At 41.6% G+C, this 18,398-nt stretch overlaps 1 protein-coding gene across 1 annotated transcript in view; it reads left to right on the forward strand.

Annotated features, from left to right (window-relative positions):
* LOC126480962 (kalirin) overlaps positions 1 to 18,398 on the forward strand; it is a 1,643,174-nt gene that overhangs the window by 1,543,332 nt on the left and 81,444 nt on the right. Inside the window, exon 33 of the mRNA XM_050104391.1 lies at positions 10,093 to 10,231. Coding sequence (XP_049960348.1) covers positions 10,093 to 10,231 — 139 coding nt within the window. The remainder of the gene's footprint in view (positions 1 to 10,092; positions 10,232 to 18,398) is intronic.

The raw sequence follows: 18,398 nt of genomic DNA on the forward strand, positions 1-18,398 counted from the left end.
CTTCTATTTCCAAAACAAATACTTTATCACCTAAGCACCTGCAAATAGAGTTTGCCATCGAAAATAATGGAGAAGATCATGGAAATTTATGTGATTTACAATGTAGCCGCTGCAAAAATATGTACGATATAGTGTGTGTCTAAACGTATAGTTGGTGGCAAAAAATTACAGAATCGACATATTTCAGGAAAGCAATGCGATTTCTGAATAAAGTGTTTCATTTCTTTTGCAATACCTCTGGCAGAGTAACTGCTTCTTTCTGCGCACAAGATCATCTTATTTGGAGCCTTTACGTGTAAGTTCAAAAATATTAAAGCCAGCATTTATTAGTCACACAAATTCACGGAAGACTGCAATTGAGGAACTCCGTAGCGATAAGTATTCGCGCAATAAGTTTTCGTACACAAACTTCCTCGTTGCCACAAAGTGGATTACTCACGTTTGAGACAGAATTGGATCGCTTCACCGATGTAGATTATCGTTTACAATGGTGCACCGCTGAAAACTATTTGATTTCGTAGCTTTTTTGATTATTAAAATTCGGTACTTACCTAACTATCCCATTTATATGATACTATAAAGGTCACATTCTATTTCTTTAAAGATTTCTTGACCATTTGTTCCTTGTTTGTAGTGAAACGCTCCTTCAACATATTTGAGTTGCAATCGAGCAAAAAGCTTTTCCTATAATACGTTTGAATTAATTTCCTCAGGCGCCGTACTTCACCGTACTTAACAGTGCTTCCTCTTAGCGACTCTGACTCACGTACATTCCGTTTCTCCTTTTTATCTGCCTTATCTCGGCAAACTCTCAAGCACAGCCATCACGATTCGACAGAGCTATCTGTTTCTCTCAGATACCTGAGTCAGGCATTACTACATGGACACTGTCGGCTGTTCATTTTACTACGCGTCGCCATGCATAAACCTAGGTCCAGGTCGCTAAGAGACCTGTCACTGGAAACTCTAGAAGCAGCGTTTGCTACCAGCAATGTGAGTCAGTCGCAAGTGAAGACAAATCGTGCGTTTTTCGGAACTCCTCGCATGAAACGTAGACAACATCGAAGAACGACTCTCGACGACGTTAAGCAAAGTGAGGAAAACATCGCCGCAGCCAAAAAAGAAAACCGGAGGTCTTTCGGATGGTTGGAATCGGAACTGAACACTGCCGGGTCGGAGAAAAAGAAGGAGCACAGAAGATCTTTCGGACTGCCGTGAGTAAATTACATAATTGTGCCTGTGACCGTCCGCTCGTAAATGTTCATACTTGTTAGTCGAACAGGTCCGCGATATCATTTGACATGCCATGTTGCCGCCGACTACCATTAGTCTATTTATTTTATTTATTATGCACTTTTTCTCCTAGACGGGCTGTTTAGGACTGTACATGTGGCAATATCGAGTGACAAGGCGTACGGAACCATTTCACGTGACTTGCGTATTTACGTTTTCTGCGCGTAGCATTGTGCTGTTTCGTCGGTGCGGTGGTCTTTGCACAAGCAGTGTTACAAAATTTCTTCAGTAGCCACCATTTCTTACACGTCACATTGAGCACTTCTCATCATTTCTCTGACGTCACTTCAGCGTTTCAGTTAAATTATCAGAACATGACGCTGTAGTGACTACGACATATGGTGAGTGTGCTAACTTTCGTCATAATGATGTTTTTAAAGCGTGCTGTAAATTACGCACCTGGTTAAGATTTTAGAGAATTTCGCAAGAATTGTGGAAGGCGTTTCAGATCAATCTTTCAGTCCAAACTGTTTTGATTTGACCGCTCATTCAGTTTGGCATCTATTTTCGAGGAGGGCTCACCAAATTTTCACACGGACATGAATCTTTCCGCGGCTATTTGCGTTTACGCTGAAGCTTTTGATCTGAAAGAGAACAGAGAAAATTTTTTCTTGCCGAATTGAAGGTTCGCTACTCTCACAGGATGTTGCATTTTCGAAAAGATAGCGCGCCACACTGATATTGAAGTCTTTGTCATACGTAGTTTAAAACAAAATATTCCTCAATCTGTTACTTTTCACAATTTTAATATGGTTTAATTTCCTTGCGTATTGAGGGAGTGGTGAGGTCTTGGAAATGTTCTACTTTCGTTAATGGTTATTAATTCTTTCTTGTTTCTCTATGCACGTACCTCTCCCTCTCTATCATTTTCGTTTCTCATTTAATGTGGAGTATGTTTCATCAGCTTCCACTGTTTAGTGTCAATTTGGTAGCGATACTGTCCTTTGGACGCCAACTTACTTTGCTACGGGTGTTGTAACGTTCGCGGGCTTTATTTTAGGAGAACTGCAGGAAGGGATGTCTGGGTAAAAAATAAAACAGGGGAGGAATGGAGTAAATAATTAATTAAGTAATATGTAACAGCTTACCTTAAAGCTATACTTCAGCAGCAGTGGATGTAAATGTGTGGTGGTTCTAAAACAAAAGATACTTCAGTCATGGCCCTCTGAAGGTGAATGTATGTCTCAACACCACTATAAAATACTGTGTGCTGCGTTACAAGAAAATATTCAACAATATTGTCGCCCTTTAGCTTCAGTAAATCGTCGATGTACCACCTCTTGAAAAATATGTCTGCACTGTGTCTTTTGGGGTTCATCGCAAACATGTTTGACAGCGTGGTATCGATTGGTACTTTATGTTATTTGGGAGCACGGAACAACATGGAATTACGGTAAAAACTCAGAAATCTTTTTCGGGAGTAGGTGGGCTCCCATTCTCGACCGACCACCCTTATTTAGATTTTCGGTTGATTCTTTGAATTATTTCACTCGGTATCGGGATGGTTCTTGCAGCAAAATCATTTACTGTTTCTCCTCTCATCTCTAACCATTTCAAGTGAGTGCCCTCAATCCAGTGACTTCGATGATGACTGGACGATAACGTTTAAACTTGCTTCCTTCCATCCTTCCCCCAGTGTTATGTCAATAAACCTCTACGGTCCCACTTAGCAAATTGAAGCACCTGCCGCGTATGTTAGTTCTGTGTCATGAAGCGCATTTTCATTGCTTCCAGTGTTGTTAGTGAAGAAAAATCGGAAACTTCGCCGTAAACGCTGTTTGCCGCGGTCGTGTCAAATTCTGACAGTGACCGCTCATAATGTAACTAGTACACCATCAACGAGGTCTACTCTGCTGAAAGCATGGAGACTAATAACAGTGCATCTTTATTCTTCATGAAAGTCTCATTTACTGTTGACGGAGCTGAATGACGTTATTGAGACTTTGGCATTCACCAATTCAGTGAATAGTAACCAATCTTAACAATCGACGATTCAAGTGGAATGCATACATGAAGGCAGGGGAGCTTCCCCGTGAACAATGTTTGCTCAGACCGAGAAGTGAATCCTGTCACCAGTATCGAGTACTACTCTACATAGAGAAAGGCACGTCTCTCTCTCTCTCTCTCTCTCTCTCTCTCTCTCTCTCTCTCTCTCTCTCTCTCTGTCTCTCGTCTGTGTGTTCCTACCGCAATCGTTGGATAGGAAGCGGAATTGTGGGCTGTGGGCTAGTCACAACGTACTATGCGCTGGTCATGATGCCACATATCTCCCTCTCTCTCTCTCTCTCTCTCTCTCTCTCTCATGTTGTTTCAAAGTCTTTGCATCGAACGTCTAGGGCGATAGATCACGTCCTGGGAAACAACTTCTTTTGTTGGAGACAAAATGTTTGCTGGTGCTTCTCGGAAATGCTAGACCTCCTTTTGCATTGATTACGCCCTCGAGAGGTGGTAGGGCGAAACCACTGCGTCGTGCGCGCATGTCTTACGTACTGCCCTAAGTCCAGTCATCTACTCCGTTTGAAAGGCGGTAGGCCAAGCAAAATTTGAAGTTCCTGATTCGCTTCTAAAGCGTCTTTCTCCAATTAGAGACACTCATCCTTAAGGTTTTCTTGTTGAAAATCACGGTATCAGTTTACTGGGGTAGGTAGCATGGCAGCACACGTAGGTAGTAGGTCGTGCTAGTTCAGTGAAATCTCGTCAACCCAGGGCCAGCAACTATTAAAACACGCCTAGCGTCGCTGGGAAATGTCGGCGAACATTTTATCTCCAACAAAAGTCGTTCCTTGTGGCTATCTGTACTGAGTCATAGGGGTACAGGTGCATATATTGTGACCATTGGTACCTTAATATGTACACTCTTCAGTTCGTTAGTGGTTTTTTCTCTGCGGCTAACAATCTTTCCGCAAACGTGTCACATAATTTAGTACCTGATGTTTTCTGCATGGTCGTAACCGCACCACAAAGTGGACTACGCTTGTCATTATAGACAAACCGTTTTGCGCCCATGCGTCCACACTTTAGTATCTAACCTGTTGCTCAAAGCAAAAATAAACATTAATGGCTTATTTGTGCGTTGCGTTCTTGGAAGTATTAACCAATCTAAAAACATTGTACTCGCAAATTAATCTGCAAATGAAGCAAATACCGATGTAATGTTGTTCAGTACACCGTCCTCACACACACACACACACACACACACACACACACACACACACACACACACACACACACGCGCGCAAACAGGAATACGTACTAGCAAAGCAACCAACTCTTCGACTGAGAGTATTACGAGGGCGAGCTGAAAAGCAATACCTCCGAATTTTTTTTGTGTGAAAACTCTTAAAGTTTTATACTTAAAACAATCGTTATTTCCATTCTACACCTTTATCCTTAATATCTATATTTTTATGTCTCAGCGTAGTCACCCTAGCGACGAACACATTTCTCCCGACGGGAGACCAGTTTGTTGATGCCGTCGCTGTAGAATTTTTGACTTTGTTGGCATAGTAGGCACAACTTGACCTCTGTGCTTGCACCGCTTCATGACTGTTATTGTGATGTTCTCGAAGGTGTTCAGTATGTTCTGGAAACAAATGAAAATCGTATGGGGCCAAATCGGGACTGTATAGATAGAGGATAATCGATGACAATGAACACAAGGCGTCGATTTGTTGCAGATGTCGCAGCGAACTCGAATAGTCTGCCATTGTTAAGCTGAAGGAGATGCTGCTCCATTGTGGACGAAGTTTTCTGCCGTTACAAACTCGATTAAGGCCCGCTGTTCCTTACACACATGCATAGTTATGTTACACACCATCGTGTTACACGCTACACTTCGGAGCCCTCTAGCAGCAGAGGGCTACAAATGTGTACACATGAAGAATAAAGATGTAGTATGTTAATAACGTTTGTTTTATTTAAAAAGGTTTGAGTGTTTAAATACATAAAAAATTCGGAGGGATTACTTTTATCACGTCCTCGTACATCGTTATGTGTTTACGTTAACGTACAAACTTATACCAACTTTAAAGCCAACAAAATATCACAGTAACATTGTTCAAAGAATTTGTCTTTCATCTCATGACGGGCGGAGTGAACCAGAGGCAGTAAAATGGAGTGATTTCTTCGTCCACGCTCGATACTCTCCGTCGCGTGTTTGGTAGAAATTTCCTTCTAGTTCTGAGTTTTTTCACAGTGTTCCACATTAACTTAATGATAACGTATATTTTATGCTTGAACGGGAGGATCGTCGGTCCTTCCCGTGTTAAGCAAACTAACCGTCCTCGTTGTTTTGTATATCAAACAATGTTGAACAGCAGGTAAACTATTAATGGGCTCAAAACTAGTCTTGGCTGCTTGAGTAATCTGAAAGAACGTAACAAGCGAGAAACTGTAGTGAATAAGGCTTTTCACTCGCATTGGGCTGTCTATGCTGATGTGTGTTTGAGTTATTTCTCTAATCCACCATGCGTAAATCTCAGGTTGGTTCCATTCCTGTCATGGTGATTTGGCGCGTCCTTTCTTTAAACCTTTTGGTCTGCTCGAAAGGCTGTTGGAAAACAGCGGTCGTTTTTATATTTCTAATTGGTTAAAGACACTCTAGTTTTTGGACTGAGAGCAGGCAGGTTTATTTATCTGGGAGACGATGAAAGATTTGGGAAACCTTGTGTTTTATGAAAACACGACCGTCTGGTAGCTAGCTGTACCGTCGAACAATTCGTCTAACACAATTTAACATACTTGTTCCTTTGAAACCATAGTGCTGGTAGATTCTGGCATTCACATTTTTATTGCTAAACATGTTATCGCCGGCCGCGGTGGTCGTGCGGTTCTAGGCGCTCCAGTCCGGAGCCGCGCTGCTGCTACGGTCGCAGGTTCGAATCCTGCCTCGGGCATGGATGTGTGTGATGTCCTTAGGTTAGTTAGGTTTAAGTAGTTCTAAGTTCTAGGGGACTGATGACCACAGCAGTTGAGTCCGATAGTGCTCAGAGCCATTTGAACCATGTTATCGGGAGATTTCCCCAGGATGTTACGCTCACGAAGAATACTGTACATCTTGTCGATAGACATCGGATTTTCATGTGACTGTAATTATCTCTAATAGTAGACGTTCGTGATACGTAATGCCAGCAAGCGGGTTATACTGATCTCTTGTTAGGGTGTAATTCGTAACAGCAGTGGCAATCAGGGTGTTAACATCTGCCCGGCGCGCTGTTCTCGGCCGGAGTGATGAAATACACGGCTAACATCTGCGGCCACCGAACCAAACTTACGCCATCGACTGTTTTCATACAAAGTTAGCTTTCTGATCAGTCTCCATCGGTTCGCAGTCTGTAATCGATATTGACAACGCCTTGATCACCGGACAGTGTGCTAATGCGTCCTTTGGTCTCTAAAGGTTAGGTACGAACTATACTGACAGACTTTGAGAGACCTTTCAGGAATGTTGTTTGCGTATTTTATGCATGCAGCTCATTATCTCCGCTGGCCCGTTACCGAGAAACTGAGCTTACTGAACTGAAACTTTTACAGATCGGTATTTGTGCATGTCGTATTTGTGTGAGAGATGCACCACTGTTAACTCATAGACCTATGTTATGCCAAGGTAACACGATTCCAGATGCGAGCAGTCAGCACACTTTCCACGGAACGTAGACCTAAGGATATCATTCTGCCAAAGTGCGAGCTAAGATGATTTCAAGACTTCCTTCAAAATGACAGTGCTGTGCAGTAATAGAACAGATATTGAACAGTACAGTAAAAAAAGTACACGTTTTTCTCTCAACGTTAATTACACTACTCACGTAAGTGTTTTTGTCGGCTTTGGTTACATCGTATTTTCCTGTAGAGATGATACGATTATTGTCATTAAGTAATAAGTTATCTTTAATACTAAATCGGCCTCTCATGGTCGCTGAGACGTTATGTCCTGTCTTAATACCAAATCGTAAAATGAAGTTGTTACGGTTCTGTTGGTTCCTTACAAGAAATCAATCACCTGAAGAATCTCTAAAAGTTTATCTTTGCAAAGTAGAGGTCTTTAAACTGCCTGAAATGTTAAATGACAGATTTCTTCGAGTTTCTTAAAAATAGCACGAGTCAACAAATTTAAACTTTTTTGTGCATCTGGTTTGTTAATTTTGGGGTGCTGAATTCACTGGTAAATTCTGTTTTTCTCTATCGCGTCACATTTCCTAGATACATAGCAAAATCAAAAACAGTATTTATAAACACTGACAGAATTAAAACAAAAAATACATATTCAGAACTTTATAACGCAATATTATGTAATACATATTTACGGGCAAGGCGCCAGTAGCAGATCTAAATTAGTTCACAACATATTTTCAACTTAATTCTTATTTGGTATTCGAAAAATGTGGTAAACGATGCTTTTATTTTGTTTCCTGTTTTTTTTCCCCCACACTTGCTATCTAGTGACGATTTATAGATCTTGTAGCACTCGTATAACCAAAAGTTTAGACATACAACAAAAGAACAGTAAATATCGGAATACGGAAAATAAACAATAAAAGTCCTTAAAAACATCAAAAATCTAATGTGCTAGAACATTTTGAAGCTAGATCGGATTCTGCACACAAAACTATATTATAACTGATGCATGACATCCCAGATGCAAAACGGCTGTTGAGTAGTGCAATTATTGTGTACTTAAAAAAAAAATGGTTCAAATGGCTCTGAGCACTATGGGACTTAACATCTATGGTCATCAGTCCCCTAGAACTTAGAACTACTTAAACCTAACTAACCTAAGGATATCACACAACACCCAGTCATCACGAGGCAGAGAAAATTCCTGACCCCGCCGGGAATCGAACCGGGGAACCCGGGCGCGGTAAGCGAGAACGCTACCGCACGACCACGAGCTGCGGACTGTGTACTTTCAATAGCGCAGCTTCATCGTTTACAGTTAAGCTTGCTACTGATGAAACTTGTTTACGATTTTAATAAAATTGTGACGTGTCTGTGAGAGCTTAAAGTGGATTTAATCAGGGAAACACAGGGGAATGACAGATACGCGTTTTCATTTCTGTGACATGGCACTGGAATTTTGACTGTAGTGAACTGAAACCTAATATTGAATACGTGCTCCAAAATCAGCATTAAATAAAAGCAATATTGACGTAACTACTTGGAAACTCGGACTAGGACAGATGCAGTAGTAGTGGAGCAAATTCCCAACATATTTACCATCAGTAATGGAAGCACGTTATGTACCTTGGGTCAAAAAAATGGTCAAATCTTATGGGACTTAACTGCTAAGGTCATCAGTCCCTAAGCTTACACACTACTTAACCTAAATTATCCTAAGGACAAACACAAACACCCATGCCCGAAGGAGGACTCGAACCTCCGCCGGGACCTGTACCTTGGGAATGACATTTGTATTTCCATTTTTGTGATTGTTGCTCGGTTTCCGAGGCATAATGGTCGATCCAGATCACATCAACGGTGACAGCTTGACACAAAAATGCGCCAAACACAGCTCGAACATGAAAATCGCATCCGCTTGTTGTCCACGGCCTGCAGCTGTGGTACCCACCGCACCGACGATTTTTTTTCACCGCCAATTTATCGTGTAGAATACTGAGTGCCGTTTCTGTCAACAAACTGATGGTCTCCGATACTTAGCGCACTTGGCGGCCGATTGTCGGTAACCAAATTTTTCGAACGCCGTGCGCGATCCTCCTCAAAAATCGATGTATGACCACGTGTACTCTCGTTGGACCAATATCTAACTGTTGTCACTGATAGTCAAGGGCATCATGAACAGTGTCCAATTTATCGTTCATCTCGTCACATGTTTCCCCATCCAAAGGCAAAAAAAGCGAATCAGTGAGCGGTACTTCATTTTGCCCATCTCTGAGCGTAGCGCAACTTACTGAAATGTTTCCAGAATGACTGCCAAATCCAACTAACCTACGAATCAGTGTTATTTTTGCTTTAGTGTCTAACATATGGCAGCTGTAAAATGCACTTTCGGTAATATCTACCTATTACGACGCATCCCCATAGCGGATGTTCGTCATTTTTGAGTGAAATTGAAAGGCTTGACAACTTTAGTATACTGTGCAATTTGTACTTAGCTCATTCTTTTACTGGCCTCGTTGTCTCTTTTTCAGAGTACGGCCGCTACCAGGAGTTTTTACCTGTACGAAAAAATAAAAAAATAAAAACTGTTTTCACTGGAATACGGACGACTCAGACATGTATCTTTCTCACCACAACTGAACCATATCTTTCCGCCTAGCTCGCGGAAGACGAACAGAGATGATAATATAAGTTTAGACCAAAGAGTTTAATCATTTACATGCACATGCAACAAAGCTTCAAATAATTCTACATAAACTGATAATCGAATATTACAAAAAATTGTGCAAACATTATCTTTGTTAATTTAACTACACAAATGTTAAATTTGTATCCAACCAAATGGCAGTTCACAAATTACCCTGCTATGTAAAGATCTATTTTTACACAAATTTTCAATTTTATACACATGAAGCGATCGATACCCACTGGGATCGCAGATTTAATATTATACATCAAGCTTTATTATATCACACAGCACATGCTGATGAGAACTTGTATTAGCAACTAAATCTGACAGCAAACGTGAATACTTATTGAACTGTTCTGTACTTTCTGGATAATCGTCGTATATGCAAAGGAAACTATGTTAACGCTCTTCTGAAGAGATATGTGGTCGATTTTTTAAACGATTTCCCATATTGTGTACGTGCTGCAATGACTGTATGTGTTCGGCGTGTGTTCCAGGAGGAAATGGCTGCCGCCGCCGTTGCGGAAGCTGAGCCAGGGCAGCAAGGTGGACAAGTCGGCCGCCGCCCCCGCTGCCGCCTCCGCCCCCGCCGACCGGCCGCCCCTCAAGAAAACTGCCTCCGATAAGAGGTTCAAGGTAAGGCGGTGCGCCACTCAGTCGCCATGACCCCGACTTTTAGCACGCGGTCGAGCACAACTTGACAATGAAGAAAAAGACTTTTATTTTATTTTATTCTGTTATCGTGACCAGAGAGGAAAATGTTTTGATTTTGCGAGAGAAAGAGAGAGAAGGCGGACGTGGAATGACAAATAAAGAAGGTGAAAACTGTTACGACAGTCGCTACTTAGTTGATATTCCCAACATTTTTGAACGGTAATACACTGTGTTGCATTTTCATTTTCACCCCAACGGGATAGGCTGATTATAATGATTTTGGTTATAAGGAGTGAATCACTTAAATCCTAAGGCTGCTTCTTGACAAAGAGGTTTGTAAATGTCTCTTAAAAGCTCGAGTCTTAACTTGGACATAACTAGCTCTTGTTGGCCAGTTTAAAATTTCAATTTATTGCCTTTCGGGCCGTGCTCTTTCAGCCATCTCAATAGGAATGTCAGTTATTATGATACGAAAGTAAGGACAACACAACATTCAGTCGCCGAACGGCGAAAATGTCCTAGCCGGCCAGGAATCGAACCCAGGCCTTTTCGCTTAGGAATCCGCCGCGCTACCTGCGCAGCTCCCGAGGCGGACAAGGTCAGTTTACAGATCACAGACAAGCAATGGTGTGTACCACCTGCAGTGGAACTATATCCAGTAAAGCACTGGTGTGATCAAACCAACCTTGCATTTGAGGAAAGGTTTTTTTTTTTTCTTTTACTACATGAAGGAGTGAATATTTTGCTGTATTATTCATTCACGTCGCTTTTCTTTGAACCCGTTGTAAAGTAGATCAATCTGTTGGACGAGTAATTTTTGCCCTGTTCCCACCGCAATATGTTTTTGTGTGTGTACGTATGCACCTCACAAGGGAAAGCTTACAGTCCAGCTTTTCTCCGACTGTGAGGTCTTTCCATCTTCAATGATGATATCATTAATCGTTCGGTTGGTTATGTTCACTACTCGTTTGGCGAGCATGAAGATGGAAATACAATTCCGTTTCTCCACGGTCACTTGAGTTAAATACTATGGATCTCTTTGTGTCATATGGAAAAGGGATTGTTACCCGCGTGCTGCACCTCTCAAGGAATAAAATGAAAACTATAAAGTTAAGGCTGTTTCATATGCCGAAGGTTGTACGCCACAATAATTGCGTGTTCATATTACTTTGTCCAACGCCATACAAAACATTCATACAATTGTTTAAATGTTAATAACTGATAGGAAAACCAACTTCATCTGTCTGGAGATAATGACGTTAATCTCTCCCTAATGACCTCGCTGTTTATGACGCCAGACCCTAAGCGAAAACGAATGCGTCGCTGGCAACTGAAAGCACTAGAATGGCCCCATTATTAAGAAATTCCTTGAACGTCAAATGCTTTGTGGTTTCACCGTTTGCGGATGTCGCTCTAGCTTAAAGCGACGGATTTTCAAACTGATGGTCAGTTTCTTCGAGAAATACAAAAATAGACGAGTCGATGCCATGATGAATTCATGAGCAAGGTCATAACTAATATACTTAAACAACTGTCAGATAATTCCTGGCCACATATACAATTTTTCTTTGCCGGCCGAAGTGGCCGTGCGGTTAAAGGCGCTGCAGTCTGGAACCGCAAGACCGCTACGGTCGCAGGTTCGAATCCTGCCTCAGGCATGGATGTTTGTGATGTCCTTAGTTTAGTTAGGTTTAACTAGTTCTAAGTTCTAGGGGACTAATGACCTCAGCAGTTGAGTCCCATAGTGCTCAGAGCCATTTTTTCTTTTATGTTCGAAGTAATGTGTCTTCTGTAGTAATATGATTGGTGATGTTTCAGTCATGAATCCCAGTGTTGGTTTGAGAATCATGACCCCGTTCATATCACACTGCTGCTATTTTCTTTATTCTAACGCATCTGCTACATCGCACATCATTAACAAACTACTATTCAGGCACAAGGCCGCCCTGCGATACAGTTTTGTACTGCCAAAAGTACCCAGCTACTGTAAGTGCAGAAAAAATTGTAAACAGAGCAGAAAATTCTATATTCTGATATATGCGTATTGATGAAAATCATAATCATATAGCAGATCTACTAAAACGTTTAGGTTCAACTACTTTTGCCACAAGAATTATTGCGAGCGTTGCGAACATAGAAACCAGTAAGTTAAAATATTTTCTTTCACATTTGCCCCACGGGAAAATATTCTGTGGTAACTCCTCACTTAGGTAAAAAGCACACATTGCGTAAAAGAAAAAAAAATTAGAATTATTTGCGGATTTTACATAGTACATCTTTCGGGCATCTGTTTAAACAGTTATTCACTCATGAAATTTGTTATAAAGAATTCGGTATAGTGATAGAGTTATTCACTAATAGAATGTCATATGGTTTATCGCGAGGACGATCTAAACAACACGAAACTAACTAAAGAAAAAATTGTGCTCTTCCACCGTTCCCCAAACTACAGTTTTCAGCAGGTACTATTGTCTTAATATAGATCCAACCATTCTCTCTCGTCGTTCTTCATATTCCTAATTAAACATTTTTCCCCTTGACTCGTTGCAGGATTTCTTCATACTTTCCTAGGTCAATCTATCTGATTTTCATGTCTCATCTAACACCACGTTTTAAGACTTCTGCTTGTTGCAGTTATCTCTTCCCCATTATCCACGTTTCGCGCTAATACAAATCTGTGCTCCAAAGATAGCTTTTCATCGGCCTTTTTCTGGTGTCAAGGTTTACACTATCTGGTCAAAAGTATCCGGACACCTATTAGTGGGCGTTAGTATGGGGTGTGACGACCTTTTACCTTTATGACGGCTTGAACTCATCTAGGTACACTTTTGGTGGTGTATCTAAATGTCTTCCTGAAGAGCTGATATCAGATAAAGTAGAGATGTTGGGTGCTGAGGTCTGGAGCGACATATTTGTTGTAGCTGAACCCAAAGGTGTTCCATTGCTTTCAGTTGAGAAGTCTTTGCAGGGCAGTCCATCTCGTGATGTTACTGTCCACAAACTCTTGCCTCACAGATGCTGCTGTGTGACTGTGTACAGTGTCATGCAGATGCAAACAGTTATTATTTCAGAAGTATGCCTCTACTGTACATAGTACGTAATGCTCTAAATGTGTTCACATTCTTCCGCATTTAGCGTATTCAAAAATGGTTCAAATGGCTCTGAGCACTATGGGACTTAACATCTATGGTCATCAGTCCTCTAGAACTTAGAACTACTTAACCCTAACTAACCTAAGGACATCACACAGCACCCAGTCATCACGAGGCAGAGAAAATCCCTGACCCCGCCGGGAATCGAACCCGGGAACCCGGGCGTGGGAAGCGAGAACGCTACCGCACGACCACGAGCTGCGGACAATTAGTGTATTCTTAACCCTAGAACACTAAAGGGGGGAAATGTTACATTGTTTCCAAATCATCGTAAATTTTATTTCTCCATTTTTTTCAAAGGAAGTTATAATTTATAGTTTACGCAGTAGTTAATTGCAATTATAAGGTGTCCAATGATGAGTCACGCACAAAAGAAGTACAAAATGTCCTCTCGTACACCCTGTACTGACGAATCACATTGGCCGGAACCGTGGATTGGTATCAACTGCAGTCGTAAATTTACGAGGGTTTCGTAAACTAGAGCTAAGCGCGATAAGGTGACCGTACCCTAATCACGAAAACATCCCCATACCGTAACACCACTCCTCCGTATTCCACTGTTAGCGTCACACATGATGGCAGGTAACGTTGTTCATGCGTTCGCCAAACCCAAACCACTTCGTCGGTTTGGTACAGGCTATAGAGTGTTTGATCACTGCAAATCACTCTTTTCCATTCGTCCACTGTTCATTGGCTCCGCTTTTTACACCACCGCAAGTGTCGATGAGCACTGACTGCAGGAACGTGTGGTTTGTGATGAGCTGCTTGACCATTGAACCCCATTCTTTTTAACTCGCCTAGGCTCAGTCATTGTGCTGGAACTCGCGAGTGTTCCTTCCGCTGATTTCATGCTATTTTTTTATTTTTTTTATATAGCCACCATCCGCTGTGATCGACGGTCCCTGTTCTTCGCTACCTGAGGTCTTCCTGGTCTTAGTGTAGGTGTGGTTCTTCCTTCGCTTTTCCACTTCACAGTCGTATCAACAGTCGGCCTGGTCTGTTTTAGAAGGTCTGAAATGTCCCTGATGTATTTGTTACTCAGGTGACATCCAGTGACTAGTCCACGTTCGAAGTCACCGAGCCCTCCTGATTACTCTCTTCCTCCTTTTATCCTGAAGGGTCCTCTTCTTGTGACATCTTCTGGTCAGTTCCGCATTACATAAGACTGTTTAGTTACTTTTGATCAGATGGTGTATTCTGTTTGCTGGGTAGCAAAATTCGTCCACGCCTCCAAGGCTCTTCTGTCCGAATTTAACACTTAGCTATCCAGAACGTTCATCTTCTGTGCACATCATAGCCTTAGTTTTCTGTTTATTGTTCCAGTGAGTTAAGTACGCTACGGAATTCCTCTTGGGTTTCGGTGGCTACAACTGTCTGACCAGAGAAGTCTGTCATAGTGGTTTTGTGTCCGTAGCAAGGGATTCCCACAGCGACGTGTCCTTTGTCGGCTGGGTGTTAAGTCATAAGAGCGGTCCCTCAGTGCCCCAGCCCGTGTACCAGGAAGAGCAGAGTGACCCAGTTGAAGAGACCTTTCCCTGTCTGTTTTATGTTTTCCTGTTGCTCTTACCGGCTGACACTTCCTCACGGCTGCTCCTGATTGCTGCGTCCTGCATACTTCTGCCGTCACGTGGGACAGGTGTTCGCGTTTCCCTTTCTTCTCAAAATAAATTCGACAGAAATACTTTCCCCGTCAAAGAACGCGTGGGGATGTCGGCTACCCGTCTTCTTAAGGCTCTGAGCATTTTTCCATCTGCGAAAAATGGCATAAAATCAGTTAATGTAAAATAGGACGCTCTGTGATGCCCTGTTTTTACCTTTCATCTGGTTGCCAGCAACGACACAGTTAAATAGAGTGTGTACAAACTCTGTCAAACACAGTAAGAGTTAGTATTTCCACTTGAAACTAAATCTTACTCTGAAGGTAAAATCTAGGTTGTTAGACTCAATCACGTCTCTCTTCAAATTTACTCTTGAGTAACCAGTTAACTGAACACTCCGTGTTACCATTAATAACAACGGCCACGAAAAACCTGCAGACTTACACGAACCTTATCTTTTCGGTTATTATTATTAATATTTGCAGCCATTCTCTTCAGCTGCTAATGGTAACTTCAATTATGTTTTATCATAAAGATAAGGAAACTTCCGTTTTTTGCAACTGAAATTTAATCCTGAGTACCGGACATGTTTTGCCTATTCATGTGAGGCATCATCAGTGGTCTATAATACGTGTAAACGTATCTAATTATACATATAACAGGTAGCCGCGCGGTCTAGGCCGGCTTGCCACGGCTCGTGCGGCTTCCCCCGTCGGAGGTTTGAGTCCCCCCTCGGGCATGGGTGTGGATGTGTCTTGTCCTTAGCATAAGTTAATTTAAGTTGGGTTAAGCAGTGTGGAAGCCTAGGAACCGATCACCTCTTCCATTTAGTCCCATAGTAATTTCCAAAAAAATTATACATATCTCAAGAAATGTTACATCAAAAATTTATAATTAAGTAATTTTATATGTCTTATAGACCACTGAAGATGCTTAACGTAAATAGGCGAAACATGTCCGGTACGCAAGAATAAATTTGAGCTGCAAAAGACGCAAATTTTCTTATTTTTGTGATAAAACATAATCGAAGTTTTCGCACATTATTTTTTTTTGCAAACGTTCCAAGCTCATTACTTCACTTTTACAAAGTCTGCTCCTAACATCTGTAAGTTGTTAACTTCTAATAAGTACACAGTTGTCACTCCAGTATTTTTAAAAGGTCTAGGGGCTGATGTATGGTATCAGGGAGCAATGACTGTCTAAAATGGAAGTTTCATCAATTATGATTCCACATCACCGAATTTTTCCATTGCCAAAATTAAATTTATTTTCGTTTATTAATCTTACTTAACGAAGATAGGGGCTATTGCAATAATTATTTGCCTCGAAACAAATTTAGAATGTTTAAACACTGGAATTTTACTGACTGAATCAGATATAATGAATGAAGTCATCCACACTCCATCAGCACTTATGTCTCCGTTGTCCCGGGGTAGTCTTGTTGCCTTGTACAGTGGAGGTCGTGAGCACGGGTCATGCGCTGCGCACGTGTGTTGTCACGAGAATGCAGCATTATTGTGTCCGTTGTCTGCAGTTTCACACGAGCACATATATCACGGAGAATCTATATCATACTCTCTGTGGTATGGCGTTCGCTTGTCCCGAATAAATAACCTGTTTTCGCACTCGTATCATCCCTCATGTTATTTTCCGTATTCGGTAGTGAATGATAAGAGGAGAAGAGAAGTGCCTTTTCTGCAAATAACGCGTCGCTCAGATCTTCTTTTTCTTCGCGTTAATTCTGCGTAGAGCGGGATCGGCAGTAGTCATGAATTGCCAAGTTTATTTTATTTACGGGGGAGGGGGTGAATAAAATATAAACCGGTATTTTTGTTTTACGCGCCTTCTTGTAAACGGAGAGCGGCGCGTGATCTGCTCATTGTCGCTTTCGGTTCAAGTCTTGGTTCTCAACAGCTACAGCGCTGCCGTAGCATTTCTTTAGTCAGAATCGCAATGTCAGAGCAAGAGGTGTCGACATTTGTTGCGCCGCGCGTCTGTTATAAATAATCTAGTTTCTCATAACAGAACCCTTAAATCCGTCCGAAATTTTGAAAAAACTTGCAGCGCAGTTCGGGGACAACACCGCAGAAACACTCGAGCATAGACATGGCACGAACGGGTTTTAGAAGGGAATTGCTGCAGAGGCTGGCATAAGCTGCTGTAGTGCTCAGGCGATCGTTACTAACAATCTTGGAATTTCGGAAAGTGCCTCACCTCCTCACTGCAGAGCACAAATTCCATCGTCTCGAGATATGAAAACGGCTGCTGACACACTACCAGACTGAATGGGAACATTTTTTGACCCGACTGTGATGGACTCTAACATCGTGCTATGAACGCTGCTTGCCAACTTTTGGACCAAACAAAACGTGAATATCGTTTGAAAAGGCGTGCGCTTCCAGTCCGGAATGTGATCGCGCTTCACGACGACGCTCGACGCCACGCCGCCGAAAGCAACAAAATATTCAGGAATTGTTCAGGATCACACTATAACATCATCCCTCAGTCAAGACTTATCAACCTGCGATTTTCATTTGTTTTGACCACTGAAGGAAGCAGTCGTAGGACAGACTTGAGACAACGGTGCTGTGGAAGTGTTCCTGCGCAACTGGCTGCTGTCACAGACATGTTCATTTTATGAAAACGGGGTGAAGAAACTGGTTTTCGGTTGGGAAAAATGTGTTTCTTGTTCGGGAGACGATATACGAGAGTAAGTTCATGTGTACGAAATTTTCTGAAGCGTTAATAAACATATTAAAAAGGAAAAACACTTTCTATGGTTGTGCAAAATTGCATTTATTTCTTCACGAACCGGCTTTCGGTTTCTCAGGCCATATTCAGGTGACAACTGTAGCAAATGCGACTAAACACAGATATTACTTGAACAGAAGATACAAAATTGACAGTGTGTTTACTTAGTAAATCATTGAAATAATTACATTAACAAAAAAGGGGGTAACAAAGTTTTTATATGGAGAGAAATTTAACAGCTAATGGGAAATAAGATGAATTTACAATCTGAATGTAGTATTTGTAACGAAAACTTAACTTAACAAAGGGAAAAGTGAAAACTGAGTCTGATCATTTAATACTAGTTTCAGCGTTCTGTGTTGAGTGTCTGTTGATTTCCAGTAGGGTCATCTTTCTGCTTTTCTTGACAGAATGTAGAACTTCACATTCTACATCATATGAATGATTTTCTACTAAACAGTGATCAATAAAGGTCGAATCCTTCCTCCTTAATCTCCAGCGTCTGTCACGTTCACGTAGTCTAATTGCCACAGCTCTGTCTGATTGACCAATATACACTTTTTTGCCCTGTTTGTAAGTGATTTTACATATACGTGTCTGTGCCAAGGGTTGCAGTTTGTCGTTACTATTGAATAAAAATTCTTATCT

The sequence above is a fragment of the Schistocerca serialis genome, chromosome 5 (genome assembly GCF_023864345.2).
Source record: "Schistocerca serialis cubense isolate TAMUIC-IGC-003099 chromosome 5, iqSchSeri2.2, whole genome shotgun sequence".
Classification (NCBI taxonomy): Eukaryota; Metazoa; Arthropoda; class Insecta; order Orthoptera; family Acrididae; genus Schistocerca; species Schistocerca serialis.